Here is a 17,977-nt window from a genome sequence, read left to right on the forward strand (position 1 = left end):
TGTGCCCAGGGCAGGTGTCATCAGTCCACCGAGGCCCCCGTGTGCCCAGGGCAGGTGTCATCAGTCCACCGAGGCCCCCGTGTGCCCAGGGCAGGCGTCTTCAGTCCACCGAGGTCCCTCCTGTGCCCAGGGCAGGTGTCATCAGTCCACCGAGGTCCCTCCTGTGCCCCGGGCAGGTGTCATCAGTCCACCGAGGTCCCTCCTGTGCCCAGAGTAGGCGTCATCAGTCCACCAAGGCCCCCGTGTCCCCAGGGCAGGTGTCATCAGCCCACCAAGGCCCCCGTGTCCCCAGGGCAGGTGTCATCAGTCCACCGAAGCCCCTCCTGTGCCCAGGGCAGGTGTCATCAGTCCACCAAGGCTCCCGTGTCCCCAGGGCAGGTGTCATCAGTCCACCGAGGCCCCCGTGTGCCCAGGGCAGGTGTCATCAGTCTCTGTGTCCCCGGTCTGGCCACAGCAGCCCTGTCTTCCCCTCCTCCTCAGTGGCAGCCCCTTCCAGGATGCCTGTGTGTCCCCGGGCCAGCCGCAGCAGCCCTGCCTTCTGGCCTCAGAACAGCTCCTCTGATTCATAAAAATCATTTTTTAATTTTCTTTCTCAGTTTTGAGAGTACGATCTTATTGGGAAAAAGAAAGGGGCTTTCTGCCGCTGGGCTGGGAGGACCTTTTCCCTTCCTCCCTCTGCCCCCTGCCCAAAGATGACCCCACCCTGCGGACTGGGCCTCTCTGGCACCCAGCCCCTCCCTCTCTGCTCCCCGCCCCTCCATCCCATCTCCCCACTCCCTCCTCCTCCCCTGGCTCCCTAACTTTCCCTCTGGGGCCTCAGAGGTGGGGACCTGAGCAGGCAAGGATGGGGGCACCAGCCAGGCCTTTGGTCTTAGGGCCCTGGCCAATGCTGCCCTGCTCCCCAGCCCAGGGGCCACCAGCCAAGGCCCAGCAGCTGAGGGACATGCATAGCTGCCCACCCTCAGCTGCCTCCAGAGGGGACTGGCGGGAAGGAGCCCACTCCTCCGCCAGCTGAGTGCCTGCTCCCCCCGGAGAGCGGATGGGCTGGAGGCCTGGACCTCCGGAGGGGGACAGGGGCTCCATGCCTGGGAAACGGTGTCTGGGAAGGAGGAATTTACAGACTTCTGTTTACCAAAATGAGGCCTCGTAAAACATTTAACAGCAGCCAATTAAAGGGGGACAGCTGTGGAGGTTTAACTAGTGCCCCCCAAGCCCTGCCCCCTGCCCTGTCACTCCCCTACCCCCGCCCCAGGTCGCTCCCACCCCGTCCCCCTCAGCTTTGGTCGAATCTTCCAGGATTGGAGTTTAATCTGGTAAACAGCTGCTCCAGATGCAGCTCCCACACAGGCCAGGCCGGTCGGCCAGGCTCAAGCCTCAGCCCCGTGTCCTCAGCTGGAGGGCAGCTGCAGGGCCGCACCAGGGCCAGGGCGCCTTCCCCAGGTTCCCAGACTTGGCCTGGGATGTGCGGCCTCACAGGGAGATGGGACTTCACCCTGTCAAGCAGGCCTCCGTGTCTCAGGACTTCCCAGGGCCTTTCCTGTGCTCACGCCCTGCACAAGACTCCAAATGGGATGTGTGTGGGGTGCGTTCTTGGAGCTGGTGCCCCAGAGCTTGGGTTTCCTGGAGCATCTCCCGGGGCTCAAGCTCCAGAGATTTCCCTGGGATCCACTGAGCCAGAGAGGATCGAACAGTGCCTGCCACTGCCGGGGGACCCACTGGGATTGGGGTGTGGGGTGCCCCAGTTGGACTAGGGGGCCTGTTGTCCAGGGAAGATTCAGAGCAGGAGTTTTAGAGGGTGAGGGCCCCCCGTCCTGCCCCGCCCAGCTGCATTCCTTCTGGTTCATTCTGGCAGGTTGAAGCTGTGGGTTGCTGCCTCAAATGTCTTCTCCTCAGGCCTACAAAAGGCTGCCGGACCCCCAACCACAGCCAGCCGCTCGGCGCTCACGTTCAGGCAGCTGCTATGGCGGGCCAGCTGGCACTGGCACCACCGGCACTGCACGCAGGGCTGGGGCTGGGGCTGGGCGGGTCTGAGTCCGAGAGCTCTGCCCGTGGCCCAGGGTTCTGCTGGGGAACCAGAAGCCACATTCCTTGTGGCTGGTGTCCCTGGTGTCCAGCAGACATGTTCTCTGCAGCCCCTGGGCTGGGTTCTGGTGCCTGCAGGCCTCCCAGGCCATGCTCAGCCCTGTCCTGACCTGCCGGCTGTGCTTCATCCCTTGGGCGGGGGCAAGTGTGCCCCACACAGCCAGAGCTGTCCCAAGACCCAGGCCCAGCCGCGTGGGTAGCTGGGTGTGGCTGGCTTTCCTGTGCCGGGCAGGGGCAGGCCTCTCAGAAATGTGGCTGCCTTGAGGGACAGACAGACCCCTCAGCCTACAGAGGGGCCTGTCTGGCATGATGGGGTTTTGGGGCTGGGGCCTGTGCAAGGAACTCTTTGCCCCCGTCCCTTCCCCACCCTGTGCAGATCTCAGAGCCGGAAGAGGCCTGGCCGTGGTGGGAACTCGGCATCGGATGGACACACCTGTGACCTCCAGCCAGGGTCAGGGGAGGCTGGCCACACCCCAGCAGCACTGGCCCCTGGCCTGGGCTGTCCATTGGGCCCTGGGGCCTGCCTTGGGGAGGCCAAGTCCGGGCCTGGTTGTCCTTTGGCCAGGGCCTTGGCGCAGAGTCTGTCCACCGTGCCACCTTCTCCCACAAAACCTCCCCAGAGTCCCTTTTGTTGCCCAGCCTGGGAGCTTCCGCGATCCCGAGTGCTGCTGGGAGGGAACAGAGGCCCCCTCGTCCGTCCTCCCCTCTCCCCAGCCCATCAGCAATTCAATTTGTGCCGCACCGGAGGGATGGCATTAGTCGAGTCAGAGTTAATATGATGTATTGATGGGTTGATTTCCCCCTGGCGGCTGCGTGCTGGGCTCTGCGGGACATCGCTCCTGGGCTGCCTGCCGGCTTCTTGCCTCCCTGGGGTCAGGGCGAGTGCGGGCTAGGGGGCTGGGAGTTGCCTCTGCAACTGGGTCTCTTGCTTCTCTAGCTCCGGGGTACCCCAGATTTTCGGGGAGTCTGGCATCCACCTTCCTACCCGTGAGCCACTTGGATCACCATGGAAACAGCAACGTTCTCTATGGGCAGCACCGTTTCTATGGAACCCAAAAAGGCAAGTGCAGCGTGGGGCCGGCGTGGGGAGCAGGCAGCTGGAGGTGGGGAGGGGGCGAAGGAGCTTCTGGGGCACAAGGGAAAGGCCAGCCCAGCCTAGGTGAGCCCTCCCACCAGGTGTCATCGAGGCCAGGGCGGGGGCTAGAGGAGAGGGTGGGCCTGCCCCTCAGGATTTAAACCCAGGGGCCCAGGACCACCCCCAGGCGCAGGTTCAGTTCCCAGGTCACGCTGTCTCAAGACCTCTCAGCGCTCAGGTGGGAGCAGCTGAGCTGGTGCCCACCTTCCTCATCACCCCAGCCCCACCAGCTTCCTCAGGACCTGGCCTTGCCCTGCAGCCCCCAGCAGCCCGGGGATCGTGGGGTCGCTTAGGAGGAGGATGCATCCTGTGGGGGCTGCAGGAAGCCCACAGAAGCCCGCACTTCCTGGCTTACACACTTGGCGGCCTGGGCTAGACCTGGGCTGCACGAGGCCCAGCCCCCTAACCCCGTAAGGGGCTGCTCACCCCATTGGCAGCAGGCATCCCCGCAGAAGGGATGCGGAGTTTGTCTTTGCTGAGAAGTCAGAGCCGGTGGGGCCTTGGGGAAGAGGAAGCTCAGGCCCAGCAGAGCCGAGTCCTGGTGCCAGTGAGTCCCCTCGGGGTACCCGAGAGGGCCTGGCTGGAGGTGCGGTGGGTGTGGGTCCTCCTTACCTCCAAGTTGGGTTTCCTCTGGTAGGGTGACATCTCATTTGCATTTTAAAAAGTTCTCTTTGGGGTGACACCAGGAGGCTGGAGCAGGAAGCCATCAGTTAGTTACCGGGTTCCAGTGAGAAGCGATACAGGTGTGGGGCCCCACAGGAGCCAGCATTGGTGATATCTGGGAGGGAGATTGGGGGCAGGGAGGGATAGAGCGGTCTAGGTGACCCCCAGTTTCTGGCCTGGGCTATGGGAGGGTGCACCTGGGGAGCAGCAGTTGGACATTGGGGTGAGTTCTGCTTCAGTGCAGAGGGGCTGGGGCGTCTCCCCACGGGGATCCAAGAGGTGTCTGGACACACGGGGTGTGGTCAGTGCAGACGGGTGGACTGGGAGGTTGTCCCGACTGTGGAGAGGGATGCCCAGGCTTCGGGGGATGAGAAGGGACGTGGGGACAGATGGTTTCCGCACAGCCCCTGGGAGCCCTGGCGTTTCGGGCTGGAGCTCAGGGTGGGGGCAGAGGAGAGGCCCAGAAAGCCCCCCGCAGGGCCTGGGAGGCGGACCAGACACCCTGCAGGGAATGGAGGGAGGGGACCCCAGTGAGCCTGTGCTCATGAGTGGCCATGATGACCCCAACTCTGAGTGTGAGCTGGGGGGTGGGGACCTGAGGCCAGTCTGCCCGCCCTCTCTTGGCTGCCCCTCAGCCCCTTCTCCCCACCTCATACTCACTCCAGGACCTCTGTGTGGCCTGCACTTCCACGCCTGCAGGAGCCCGAGATTTGCTAAGGCTCAGGAGGGCCTTGGTCTTGCCCATGCCAGCCAGCTGCAGGGCAGCAGGCATGGGGGCCAGGAACTCACCACCAGCCCCACCCAGGGGATTCAGCTCTCACCCAGGACAGGCACCCAAACCCATCTCCTCACCCCACACCCCAGCTCCTGCGGCTGGAGGCTGAGGGGCTCTGCTGCCCAGAGGACAGCCCCGCAGGCCCCGTTCCCCCAGACCCGTGTCAGCCCCAGCACGTGCAGTTATTTTGACAGTGTTTGTCAGGGGCGGGCAGGTGGCTGGTCCCAGCCCCAGAAACCCAACCCCTCCACCAGCACAGGGGACTCCCTCTGGGCAGTGGGCCGGCCAGGCCTCTCGGCTTTCACAATATTGTGGTGGAGCTGTGTCCAAGAACAGTATTTGGTTTTGGAAATGGAGCTAATTAGGTTTCGCTGGGGCTAGCCCCTTCCCGCTCCCCTTCCCCCTTGTTTCTAATTAGCAGGAAATTGACAAGGAATTTACATGCCTAAGGACAATTTTACGAGTTCCAAATGTTTCTTTTGTTTCCCCCCTTGTCAGCTCCCTCTGCTCTTGGCACCACCCTGCTGCCCACCCACCCAGCCGGGTGTGGAGAGGGACAGCCCCCCCCCCCAGGGTCCCCAGAGGCGGTGGCCTGGCCCCCTCTGTGGGGCGATGGGTAACCCCAGGGCAGCCTGCAGTCTGGAGAGCTTGGGGCAGACCCTAGCCAGGAAGGGAGGGCCCAGACCGAGGGCCCAGGCTGGGCAACCATTTCAGGGACCCCAGACACTCACCACCCACCAGGCAGGGTGAGCACAGCTGCTGCTCTCTGCCCCTGGAGCCACTGGCCTTTCTCCATTTCAACACATTACCCTAGCCCCACCAGCCTGAGACACCCAGATGAGAGGCCAAGGGGCTGGGAGCTCCCAGGGTCGTCCAGCAGGTGGGTGAGCCCCTCCTCCACGACCCGCCCGTCCTTCCTTGCCTCTCCTCCGGGGGCGCCAGGAGCTGTGCCTGCCACCTGTCCCTGGTTTCCAACGTCCTGGTGCCTGTTTGTAAAGACCCAGCAGGGATGCTCTGTAACACTCACTGCCTGCCCCGCATCCCCCGAAAATCCCCACTGACACTGGCCCAGGCGGGGGAAGAGACTGGCCTCGGGTTTGCATCTCCCATCTCTGAGGTGTGGGGAGCTGAACATGGGGGCAGAGGGTGAGCGTTTCACGGGGACAGAGCTTCAGTTCGGGGAGGTGAGAGGTTCTGGCCATGGATGCTCGTGATGGCTGCACGGCAGGGGGAGTGTGCCCAGTGCCCCTGAACTGTGCACCAAAAATGGGAAATTTTATGTTACCCATATTTCACTACTATTTTATAAAAACAAAAGCAAAAACCAGCCCGGCGCTGTGGCTCACACCTGTAATCCCAGCACTTTGGGAGGCTGAGGCGGGCGGATCACGAGGTCAGGAGATCGAGACAATCCTGGCCAACATGGTGAAACCCTGTCTCTACTAAAAATACAAAAAATTAGCCGAGCCTGGTGGCGGGCGCCTGTAGTCCCAGCTACTCAGGAGGCTGAGACAGGAGAATGGCGTGAACCCGGGAGGTGGAGCTTGCAGTGAGCCGAGATCACGCCACCGCACTCCAGCCTGGGTGACAGAGGACAGCGCGAGACTCCGTCTTAAAAAAAAAAAAAGCAAAAACCTTCCCTAGGCTGTAACCTGGAGTTAGTGCCAGCGGGTGTCCGGGAGGCATCCGGAGAACCTGTGTCAGGGAGTCTTCCTCCAGCCTCGCCCCTAAGGCCTCCCATCGACCTTGGCTCTTTCCCACACAGATAACTTCTACCTGCGCAACCTGCCGCCCCAGCCCACGCTGCTGCCGGCCAACCACAACTTCCCTAGCGTGGCCCGGGCGGCCCCTGCCCCCCCCATGGGCTCCTGCAGCCGGGATCGAGACCGGGGTGAGGCTGGCTCCCTGCAGAAGGGCCCCAAGGACTTCGACCGCTTCCTCGTGGGCAAAGAGCTGGGCAGAGAGAAGGCGGGCAAGGCCGCTGAGGGCAAGGAGCGGCCAGCGGCAGAGGAGGACGGTGGCAAGGAGCGGCACAAGCTGGTGCTGCCCGTGCCAGCCGACGGGCACTGCAGGGAGGGCGGCCCTGCACCCCGAGGGGCCTGTGAGGGCCGCCCCAAGCACCTCACCTCCTGCCTCCTCAACACCAAGGTGCTCAACGGCGAGATGGGCAGGGCTGCGCTAGCCAGCTGTGCAGGGGGCATGCTGGGGCGGCCTGGCGCGGGGGTGGCGACCTCCGGGCGCTGTGCAAAGGAGGCAGCAGGCCCCCCGGAGCCCGGGCCGGCCTTCAGCGAGTGCCTGGAGCGGCGGCAGATGCTACATCACACCGCATCCTACACCGGGCCACCCCCGCCCCTCAGCACGGCTGCCGGCTCCTTCCCCTGCCTGCAGCTGCACGGGGGCCCTGACGGGCTCTGCCCGCTGCAGGACAAAGCCCCCCGGGACCTAAAGGCCAGCGGGCCCACCTTCGTGCCTTCTGTGGGACACCTGGCCGACAAGGGCCGCCCCTTCCAGGCCGCCGAGGCCTGTGCCGTGGCAGGGGAGGGCAAGGACCGGCACCTGGAGGGAACCGTGGCCCCCGACCACGCTGCACCCTATGGAGTTTCCTATGCCCACCTGAAGGCCGAGGGCAAGGGCGAGCGGCGGCCTGGGGGCTTTGAGGTGGCCCTCAACCCCCGGCTAAAGGGCCTGGACTATCTCAGCAGCACAGGCCCCGAGGCCTCCTTCCCCGGACTCCCTAAAAGCGGTCTGGACAAAAGCGGCTACTTCGAGTTGCCCACCTCTTCACAGGACTGTGCCCGGCCTGGTCACCAGGACCCGCTGGGCGGGAAGGTCCCCCAGGCCTGCTGCACTTTAGATAAGACTGTTGTCAAGGAAGCCCCGACTGGCCCCCCGGGGGCACAGAAGGTGGCCCGCATCAGGCACCAGCAGCACTTGGTGGCCGCCGAGGTGGAACAGGGGGGCATTGGGGCTGAGGCCAAGCGCAAGTCCCTGGAGCTGGCATCCCTGGGCTACAGCGGGCCCCACCTGCCCCCATGGGGTGTCCAGGCAGGCCAGGGCACCACCATGGCCATCAGCGAGGAGCGCAAGGCTGGCGCCTACCTGGACCCCTTTGGCAGTGGCCTGCAGCAGGCGGCCCTTCTGCCCCAGGAACTGCCTGCACCGCCGGACGAGGTCTCGGCCATGAAGAACTTGCTCAAGTACAGCAGCCAGGCCCTGGTGGTGGGCCAGAAGGCACCCTTGGTGGGCCTGAGTGGCCTCAAGGCCAGCTGCGTCCAGCAGGAAGCAAAGTTCCTGTCCTCTAAGGGCCCAGGCCAGTCGGAGAGGCCGGACTGTGCCCGCAGCAGGGAGCACGACACCACGCACAGCGACGGGGAGGTGCGGCAGCCCCCTGTGGGCATTGCCGTGGCCTTAGCCCGGCAGAAGGACACGGCTAGCCGGTGTGAGGCAGCCTACGGCACCAACACCGCGCGGCAGGGCCGGGCCGCCCCCGCCTTCAAAGGTACAGGCCCTGCACAGAGAGGGAGGCAGGCCGGGCCAGTCTAGGGGGCCCAGCTGGCCCTGCCCTGCGCCCCCGCTCCCCAGCTCCCACACCTGCCCTTGGCAGACCCTCCAAGGCCCCAGGACCAGGGGATCCTCCTCAGTGCATCAGGCCCCCCAACTCGAAGCGGGGTCACTGCTTGCCTTAGCTGGTGGCTCCCTAGCCGCCCCAACCCTCTCCCGTCTGCTGTCTCGACCCTGTGCAGCTGGCGGTGGGTCCCGTTCCACATACGCACTGGATCTGGAGGCTGAGGAGGAGAGGACGCGGCTATGTGATGACCGCCTGGGGCTCGCCGGCCGTGAGCTGCTGCTGCAGTGAGAGCTGGGCCTGTGGCCCTGGGGAGTGGAGCTAGGCCTGGGCTTGGGGCTCCCCACTCAGAGCCACGTGGAGAAAGAGGGGTGGTCGTGGCTGGGGCAGCAGATTCTATGGCCGGCCGTGAGTGGGGTTCTACCCACCCCTAGAGCCTTTCTGGGGTCTCACCCTGGGTTGGGGGTCTCAGCTAACCCCCTGCAGCGGTCAGGTTGCCCACTCTCAGGGGCCAGGAGGGCCCCCGGTCAGCCCTGCAGAGCACTGAGGCTGGAGCCTGGGGTTTTCCCTGAGCCTCCAGGTCCCGTTCTCCCTCCCAGGTTGATGGCAGGGGGTTGGACAGGGAGTCAGGCATTAGCACCGTTGGTGGGGCTGATACCCGGGTCTTACAGAGACCACAAAGGGCCAGGGGTGGGATGGGGAGCTGGGCATTGGCACCGGTGGCAGGGCTGAGCCCCAGGTCTTACAGGGACAGCAAAGACCGCGTCGAGTTCGCCCGGATCCACCCACCGAGCAGCTGCCCTGGGGACCTGGCCCCTCACCTCATGATGCAGAGCGGCCAGCTGGGCGGGGACCCAGCCCCCCACACCCACCCCCATCCCCCCTGGCTGCCCCGCACCCGCAGCCCCTCCCTGTGGATGGGGGGGCACTCCTACGGTCAGTGATCCAAGGGCGGGGTCTGGCCTGGGGGGATGGGGGTTCCCTCCTAGTTCCTGAGAGTGGGAGGCCTGACCACTGTGCTCTCTGCCTCCCAGGCCTGGGGCACCCTGCCCTGCACCAGAATCTGCCCCCTGGCTTCCCCGCCTCCGTGGCTGGCCCTGTGCCCTCTGTCTTCCCCCTCCCACAGGACGCCCCCACGCAGCTGGTCATCCTGCCCTCAGAGCCCACACCCCACAGCGCCCCCCACGCACTTGGTAAGGGCCCCTGGTCCAGGCTGCTACACTTGGGGGGTGCTGTTGGAAGGAGGGGCAGCCAGGGGTGTGCTGGCCAGGGTTCAGGAGGGAGCAGTGGGCTTGGTGGGCTGAGGAAAGGGTGGCGGGGAAGCAGCCCCGGAGCTGTCCCCTCCCCAGCCTGGCTGACCCCTCCTGGGCCCTGCCCACAGCGGATGTCATGGACCAGGCCTCGCTGTGGCCCCCCATGTATGGGGGCCGGGGCCCCACCTCTCACATGCAGCACCCAGGCCAGCTCCCTGTGTACTCGAGGCCACAGCTTCTCCGGCAGCAGGAGCTCTATGCTTTGCAGCAGCAGAGGGCCACCCAGTTCCAGGTACCGCCCCCAGCCATGCCCACCCGGGCCGGGCACTTCTCCCCCTCCCTGCCTGGCCGGGCCTGGCTCGAGGAGACCCCTGCATGCCTGGCCTCTGGCAGAATGAACCCAAGCAGGGGGCCCACTGGGGTCAGGGCATCCTGAGCCTGGCTGAGCTTCCCCCCATCCCTGGCAGCGGAAGCCGGAAGACCAGCACCTGGATCTGGAGGAGCCCGCCCAGGAGAAGGCCCCGAAGTCCACCCACAAGCCAGTTGCCTTAACCCCCACGGCCCCGGGCGCCCCCTCACCTGCTGCAGGCCCCACCAAGCTGCCACCCTGCTGCCACCCGCCCGACCCAAAGCCCCCCGCCAGCTGTCCCACCCCACCACCTCGGCCCAGCGCCCCATGCACTTTAAATGTCTGCCCTGCCAGCAGCCCAGGGCCTGGCTCCCGGGTGCACAGTGCCGAGGAAAAGAATGGGGAGGGTCAGCAGTCCGCGGCCAACATCGTCACATCCGAACCAGGTGAGGGTAGCCGCCTGGCCTGGCCCGCTGTGCTCCGCTCCAAGTCCTCCTGCCCCTGCCTGGCAGGGCTGCGCTGAATCCGGGCTGCCTGCAGGGAGGTTCCACACCTGCCCAGACCCAGGGCAGTGTGGCTATTCCCTTCCTTTCTCTTCCCTCTTCCCAATCCTCCCAATGACCATGGGAGAAGCACACAGCGCCCCAGCTGCCTCCTTCCTGGCCGTGGGCTGACGAAGGCGGGAGGAAGACGGGGTCCCGCTGGCCGTCGTGGGGGCCCTCCAGCAATGAAGGCGGGGCCTGCTGGTGGTGGTGCTGGCACCCTGGGGGCACCGGGCATGGGACTTGACCAGGCTGCCATTCAGGGTCTCAGCAAAGCTGGGTGAGGGAGGGGCAGTGAGGCGAGGTGCCTGGGTGGGGGGTCTTGGGCCTGGCCTCAGCCCCTGCCACCCGCCCATCCACTCCCCACCAGCCTATTTGATTCTCTCTGAGTGGGACTGAGAGTCCACACTGGAAACCGTGTGGCGAACATAAAACCCGTCCTACTTTCACAGTCAGGAGACGGAGCCAGTAGAGGGTTTTTCAGTTTTTTTCCCTTAGCTTTTTTTTTTTTTTGCAGTTAATGGGATGTGATGCCTCTGAAATGCTGCCGGCTTGTTCTGGTTCAGGGAAAACCCTGATTGAAGCATCATGTTTTACAAATTCCCCCTTTTCTGGTTACCCACAGCACACCATGCCAGAGATGGCTCCTGAGGCCACCCCCTGGCCTCAGGCTGCTCACACTTTTTTTTTTTTTTTTTTTTTTTTTTTGAGACAGGGTGTCTCCCTCTGTTGCCCAGGCTGGAGTGCAGTGGCGCGAACATGGTTCACTGCAGCCTCAGCCTCCTGGGCTCAAGCCATCCTCCCACCTCAGCCTCCTGTGTAGCTTAGACCACAGGCATGCACCACCACGCCCAGCTAATTGTTCTTTAATTTTTTTGTAGTGGCACGTGCTCACTCTGTTGTCCAGGCTGGTCTCGAATTCCTGGCCTCAAATGATCCACCCACCTCAGCCTCCCAAAGTTTTGGGATTACAGGCGTGAGCCACTGCACCCGGCCAGGTTGCCCGCTTAATTAACGTAACACTTTCCCCGCCACCAGTCTCGCAGACCTGCAGCTAGTGCAGGACCCTTCCGCACGGGCTTGGGTCTGAGGGTTCGAGGCCACTGTCCTCTGTCCTATCACAGGACACCCCCTCACCACCACTCCCAGCTCCCTGCTGACCTGTTCCCTCCTTTGCAGACCTGCCTCCCGGATACCTGCGCCCCGTGGCTGGCCTGGGCTTCTCCCTACCCTCAGACGTGCACTCTTCTAACCTCGAGGACCCTGAAACTATGCAAACCGCCGCCCCAGGGGCCCAGCCTGAGCCCACAAGGACATTCCTGCCTGGGGAGCCGCCTCCCTGCAGCCCCAGGAGCCTGGAGGAGCCCGGGCTGCTCTCAGGGGCCAGGGAGGCCACCCAGGACCTTGCCGCCACCCGCTACCCTGCCGAGCGGGGACCCCAGGGGAAGGCAGTGGACCCCAGCCCACTTGAGGGGCTACAAGAACTGCAACGTGGGGCCCTCCTCGAGGCAGGGGGCCCCGAGGCTACTGGCCAGGCTCATTCTACTCAGGGAGGGGCACGAGAAGAGAGGAGCAGGGAGGAGGGAGAGCAGGGGCCCTCATCGGTGGCCTCCCCCCAAGTCCTGGGGCAGCGAGCAGGGAGCCCGGGTGCCCTTGAGGACGAGGGGGAGCAGCCGGCCCCTGAGGAGGACGAGTTGGAAGAAGACGAGCTGGGGCAGCAGAGCATGGAGGACTCAGAAGAGGACTGTGGGGGAGCTCCCGACAACAGCCACCCACCCAGGGCGCTACCAGGCCTGGATGCCTTGGTGGCCGCCACCATCGACCTGGGGGACCTGCCCAGTGACAGCCCACCGGACCCTCAGCCCCCAGCAGCCTCTGGGCCCCCCAGCACCGTCCCCCTGCCCCACAGCTCAGGGATTCATGGCATCACTCTGCTCAGCGAGCTGGCTGACCTGGCAATCCAGCGGCAGAGGAGTGAGAGGGCTGTGCCAGGTAAGCCCGGTGGTTGCTGCCACCCCCCAGAGTCTCAGCGGTGGGACCCGCAGGCCTGGCTCAGGGTCACCTGGCCAGATGGCAGCCTTGGGCCCCGCTGAGTTGTCCCCAAAGTGTGGCGGGTCCCCTGGAGAGTGTCCGCCTCCCCTTGCCGTCCCTCGTCCATGGAAGTCCAAGGCAGGTGTGCCATCTCCGAATTCCTCCGTCCCAGGTGGGGCCCTGGCAGCAGGACTCACCCCCATGGTGGTTTCAGAGGAAGGGCCTCTTGGGCAGCAGCTCCTGTCGGAAGTGGCTGAACAGGGGCCCGCATCCTGGCAAGGGGAGAGGAGAGCCTGCCGCCTGCCTCCTGCTCTGCCAGGCCTCCACCTCCTCAGGCTCCATGGCTGCTACCCTGGCCTGGGGGGTCCAGTTCAGGAACTGGCGGCTTCCCCCTCAGGCCCAGGGGAGGGGGCAGGAGGTTGGGGCTCCTGCTGTAGGGAGGCCTGTGGGACAGGGAGCTCCTGGGCTCCAGGGGCCCCAAGGACAGCTGGACAACAGTGGGCGGGGCCAGAGCACCTGGGACACCCAAGGGCCAGGTGTCTGCTTAGTCCACCCCGGCCCTTGGTCTGGGCACTCCCTGCGGTCCAGTGCTCCCGGGAAAGCCCCCGCTTCCTGCCATCTTCCCTGTGGACCCCGGAGAAAGCCCTGGGGTGGAGGGCGTCCCCCAGCCAGGCACGGTGCAGTGGTTCATAGCACGAACCTGACAGTCTTCAGGGCTCGGCCACTGCTTTCTGGATGCATAAAGCTCACCACCACGATCAAGAGAATGTTCTGGAACAGTGCATTTCCCCAGGGGCCCGTGGTCACCCTATGCTGGATGAGGCTGCTGGCCCGCACGCTGCAGGGGTGGTTCCGCAGTGCTGGGAGCTGCCTGCCCTCAGGGGTATCTGGCCCAGAGTCCCTGCTTCTGGGTGGGGCTGTGCAGAGGGTTTGAGGAAGCTTGGAGTCCTATCGGGGTGGGCTCCACCTGGACCCCCCAGAGGCCCTCCTTTGGGCCTCCAGCTGGCGGTGTATGAGAAGGTAGATAGGGCGAGATGGAGGCACTTTGGGGCAGGGCCTGAGCTGCTGGAGACCCGCTGTGGGAGGGTCTCAGGGACCCTTACCCGGTAGCATGAGGAGGCGTCAGTAGATAGCAGGTCCTGTGTGTATGGCCAGAGTGGCCGGTCTGCCTGTGTGAATGCCTGCAGGACAGGAGCCCGTTCACTGCATGAATACACATATGTAGACTACGTGTCCCAGGTGGCGGGCCATGTGGCTTAACCCAGCATGGATGTCGTCACACTCCGGCCAGGCCAGGTGTCCCAGTCCCAGAGTGTGCAGAAGTGGAGTCAGGGCCAGCTCTGCCCTCCAGGTCTCCACCTCACGGTCCCCTGCTGGGCTCAGAGCTGATCCCTACAAGTGTAGCGACCACTTCGGTTGAAATTAATTAGGAGATCGGTTTTGTCCTGTGCCAGACAGCAGGATTTGCAGAGGGGAAAATGGGGAAAAAGCCCCCAGCGTCGGGGCCGGGCAGGCATGGAGCCCCCAGGCCTGGCAGAACCATCTGGGTGAGGCTACGTGGGGGCCACATGCCTGTAGCCTGCAAGGGCAGGGGAGGCACAGAGGGGCTTCTGGCCAACTGCAGTGACCCCGGGAGACCTGGGGCCTTCAGTGGAAGGGGCCTGCAGATTCGCCTCCCCAGCTGCTGATGGCAGCAGCTGCTCAGCCCACCCCCCTCAGCCCTCTCTCCTCCTCCCATTCCCTGCGGATCCTGGACCCGGCAGCCTGAGTGTTCCCATGGTCCCCACCAGATCTGTGGTCTCGGTCCAGAGCTTTGCACCCCAGCATCTGCCCCTCTGAGCACCTCCTGGCTTTTTAGTAGTGACCTCTGGGGATGGATCAACCCTTGGTCTGGGCTTGTGGCTTCCTGGCCCTCCCCCGTACTTGAGGAGGGAAGCGGCCACGCACCGTGGAGTGCCCCGGCCTGGGCGCTCAGGTCAGTGCCTTTGTTGGAATCTCAGGTGCATGCCCCAGATGTCAGGCGCTGATTTGCCGCATTATGGATGGGGTTCCCCCGCACTCCTGCCTCTGGCTGAGATGAGCCATATCTCTGGGGAGCCCCGGTCCGTTAAGTGGAGCGTGGGGTTCCGAGGCAGAGACCAGGTTTTGGGTGCTGGTTGCTGTAAGGTTATCGTTATTCCTAGGCTCTCCCAGGGGATGCCTGCACCTCTGCCCACCCCACAGGGGTCCCCCAGTTCTCCTGTCTTCCTGGCCAAACCAGCCACCCCCACCACAAGGTGTCTGGCCCCTGTCTCCTGCTGGATGTCCTTGTGGGATCAGCCCATGGGGACCCCGTTCCTGGTCTCTGTGGTCAGCCCCCAGGGCTGGCTCCCCCTACTCAGGCCCTGAGTCCCCACCCTGGGCCCTGCCCTGCATGGACGCTAGCCTCTGCTGGCCCAAGCTCTGACCCCAAGATGGGCAGTCCCTTCCCCGGGCCACTGCCTGGGCTGTTGGGCTGCCACTGCTCCTGCGGTCACTGTGAGGGTAGCTCCCCCGTCCCCACCCCCAGGTTGAGGTCCAGAGGACGTGGCCCTGGCAGCCCCTCCCTCCTGACCTGTGCTCAGCCCATGGCCCTCCTGCCTGCCCCAGGGCCGGAGCGTGCTGGAAGGGGCCTGGCAGAACCCAGCGCCGTGTTCAGAGACCGGGCAGGGGCAGGGACTTGGTGCTCTGAGGGAGGATGGAGGAATGGTGGCTGCTCCTCTGAGAAGGGTCACAGTGGGTAAGGCTGCATCCAGAAACCCCTGCCCGCTGCCCTCCTCACAAGGAATCGAGGGCCTGGGGTCCCAGCTACCCAGGAGGCTGAGGTGGGAGGATACTGGAGCCCAGGAGTTCGAGGTTGCAGTGAGCCGTGATGGAGCCACCGCACTCCAGCCCGGGCAATAAAGCGAGACCCTGTCTCAAACCTAAAGGTATCGAGGGGACTTGCCCCCCCGCTGCACTGACCACTGGCCTCCCTGCAGCCATTGCTCTTTAGGTGTCCACACAGGCGAGTGGACGGAAGGACTGATGGGCAGATGGACAGGCAGTGGCAGGTCTTAGCTGCTGGGGGACGCCAGCCTCCACCACCTGGGTTGAGTGATGCCCAAGTGCTGAAGCCCCTGGTTCCAAAGCCATCTCTCCACGTGACTTTGAACTTGGTTAAAGCCACATAGACAGACATCTGGAGGAACCGCAGGCTTGAGCCACGGAATTCAACGTGGTTGAACTTCAACAGCCTCCACACTCGAAGTCTCAGCGGCCTCTCGTCGCACTGCCTGTGTCTCTGAGGGCCCCAGAGTGTCCCTTCCCAGGGCTGCTGTTCGAAGCAGGGCCCCCCCAGTGGGAGACACACAGGCGTTTCTGTTAGAAGCTGTAACGAGCAGCTTGCTTTGACTTCGGTGGTTTGGGGCCCGTCTTGCTGTGTGACGCAGAGGACCCTGCCCTACCACCAAGGGAGTGTCTCCCCAGCGTGGAGCCAAACGGGTGCTGGGTGCCAGCCCTGGTGCCCACCTCACTCTTCCCGGTCTCCTGACCCTCATCCTGGTCTTCAAGGCTGGGTGGCTTCAGGGGGCCGGGGCTGACATCAAGAGCCTGTGAGGGGTAGTGTGTGCCCAGTTATGCCCATGCTGACCTTCCCGTGCCCCACAGAGGAGGAAGAGGACGTGCTAGCCTTCAACCTGCAGCACCTGGCCACACTGGCCACGGCCTGGTCCCTGGTGGAGGCCGCTGGCCTGGACAGCTCCACTGCCCCAGCGCAGCCGCCCACGGCCGACCCCTGCAGTGGCCCCAGGCTCACGCCCCGCATGCAGATCCTGCAGCGCAAGGACACCTGGACCCCCAAGACCAAGCCTGTGAGTGGAGGTCCCAGTGCCCACGTTGCCCAGTGTGTTGCCACACAGCCCCAGCCTGGGCCCTGGCCCAGCTCACAGGCCCCTGTGCCCCGCCCACCAGGTGTGCCCCCTAAAGGCCGCCATCGACCGGCTGGACACGCAGGAGGTGGGGATGCGCGTGCAGCTGGCGGAGCTGCAGCGGCGCTACAAGGAGAAGCAGCGGGAGCTGGCCCGCCTGCAGCGCAGGCATGACCATGAGTACGCCCGGCGTGGCGGGGGGGCCTGGGAGGGTCGCAGCACCCCCACCCCCGGGAGGCGCCCGCGGTGCTGGGGCTGATGTGGGAACGGACCAGGATTGGGCTCTGCCCCCTACGTGTGGGCAGACACTGGGGTCCGTCGGGGAGGCCCCCCAGAGGCAGTGGGGCCCAAAGAGGGAGGGAGGCATTCGGCCAGCAGCGAGACCAAGCGGCAGGGCCAGGGGTCTGTGGAAGAGCCACTTGTCAGAGCCTGGTGTGGCAGGAGGCTGGCCGCAGGGTGGCGGATGAGGGGACGGTGACAGAAGGGGGAGTAGGGGGGACTGGGGGTATTGGGGGGCCAGGGCAGAAGCTGGGGGCTTCTCTGGGAGAGGGGACACCCTGCAGTTGCAACAAGGGCAGGGGCACCCCTGACCAGTGTGTGTGGATGGTGGGAGGTGGGGGCAGTGGGGGCGGCGGGGGCGGCGAGGGCCCTGGCTGGCCTTGCTCTCTGCGTGAGGGGTCAGGCTGCACAGGCTGAGTCTGGGCCGCAGCTTTCCCCGCACCCAGTAGCCTTCTAAGGCCAGTGCCCTCAGCTGGAACCTTGTCGGGGAGCTGGGTTGTGCATGAGCCTCTGACCATCCCCCCTGCGGCCCCCAGGAGAGATGAGAGCTCGAGGAGCCCTGCACGGCGGGGGCCTGGCCGGCCGAGGAAGCGCAAACACTCAAGCTCGCTGCCCGCTCCACGTCCCACGGGGCCGCTCCCCAGGAGTGATGGCAAGAAAGTCAAGTGAGTCCTGGGCACTGGCATGGCAGGGCGCGTGTGGCCAGCCCTGGGCCCTCGAGGCTGGGGCAGCAGGGTCCAGGCTCCTCTGAAGCTTCTGGGCTGCTGGTGCCCCTTCACACCTACTCTGAAGGCCTGGCCCTGCCCTTCCTTAGACCATTGAGAGTGACCAGCGGACAGAGCCCTGCTCCAGTTAGGCTTTGCCCTTCCGGCAGCTCCCAGCACCACCCTGGCCCGGGTCCCCCTCTGGAAGTCACAGCCCCCAGGCCTGGCCACACCGGCTCTGCACACCTGGCTGTGGCATCGTCCCCGCCCGGCCCCCCTGGAGTGTGAGGTGGCGTTGCGTGCAAGCCTCTTTATCTGCACTGCATAAAGTCGTTGGTCACGCTGCGGCGCTGCTCACGGCTGCCGGCGCGATGTTATTATCCATTACCCGCCCGGCGCAGTCGTTGGCGCACTCCCGGACCTGGTATAATTGTCCTTCTCGGCTACAAATTGCCTCTCCCGGCAGGCCCATTTGCATAAATCCTCCGAGCTCCTCCAAACACGATCGGCGCGTGCGTGTGCGCACTGCATCAATCCTGATGATTTGGTAATAATAGTTAAATTGGCACTAAATGGTTCCTTCAATTAAGACAGAGGCAAAAAATTAATCTCAGGGCTTTATGTCACAAAACATTAGCAAATGCAGAGAAGGTTACTGGGAGGGGCTGCGTGG

At 64.6% G+C, this 17,977-nt stretch overlaps 2 protein-coding genes across 7 annotated transcripts in view; one reads left to right on the forward strand and one right to left on the reverse strand.

Annotated features, from left to right (window-relative positions):
• BAHCC1 (BAH domain and coiled-coil containing 1) overlaps positions 1-17,977 on the forward strand; it is a 65,996-nt gene that overhangs the window by 35,654 nt on the left and 12,365 nt on the right. For 3 of the 6 annotated variants that reach the window (XM_058428355.1, XM_058428353.1, XM_058428352.1), the window contains 12 exons: positions 3,020-3,142; positions 6,421-8,154; positions 8,399-8,507; positions 8,969-9,156; positions 9,255-9,413; positions 9,602-9,765; positions 9,941-10,268; positions 11,246-11,362; positions 11,544-12,356; positions 16,062-16,264; positions 16,365-16,501; positions 17,137-17,265. In XM_058428355.1, the coding sequence (XP_058284338.1) occupies positions 3,020-3,142; positions 6,421-8,154; positions 8,399-8,507; positions 8,969-9,156; positions 9,255-9,413; positions 9,602-9,765; positions 9,941-10,268; positions 11,246-11,362; positions 11,544-12,356; positions 16,062-16,264; positions 16,365-16,501; positions 17,137-17,265 (4,204 nt within the window). Of the gene's footprint in view, positions 1-1,670; positions 2,534-3,019; positions 3,143-6,420; positions 8,155-8,398; positions 8,508-8,968; positions 9,157-9,254; positions 9,414-9,601; positions 9,766-9,940; positions 10,269-11,245; positions 11,363-11,543; positions 12,357-16,061; positions 16,265-16,364; positions 16,502-17,136; positions 17,266-17,977 lie in introns of those variants that run through there. The other 3 variants (XM_058428356.1, XM_058428357.1, XM_058428354.1) reach the window with 3 other exon arrangements.
• LOC116483644 (retinal rod rhodopsin-sensitive cGMP 3',5'-cyclic phosphodiesterase subunit gamma) overlaps positions 6,169-17,977 on the reverse strand; it is a 223,324-nt gene continuing 211,515 nt past the window's right edge. Inside the window, exon 3 of the transcript XR_009209939.1 lies at positions 6,169-6,235. The gene's annotated coding sequence lies outside the window, so the exon portion shown is untranslated. The remainder of the gene's footprint in view (positions 6,236-17,977) is intronic.

Source organism: Hylobates moloch, unplaced genomic scaffold (genome assembly GCF_009828535.3).
Source record: "Hylobates moloch isolate HMO894 unplaced genomic scaffold, HMol_V3 SCAFFOLD_15, whole genome shotgun sequence".
In the NCBI taxonomy this organism is placed as follows: Eukaryota; Metazoa; Chordata; class Mammalia; order Primates; family Hylobatidae; genus Hylobates; species Hylobates moloch.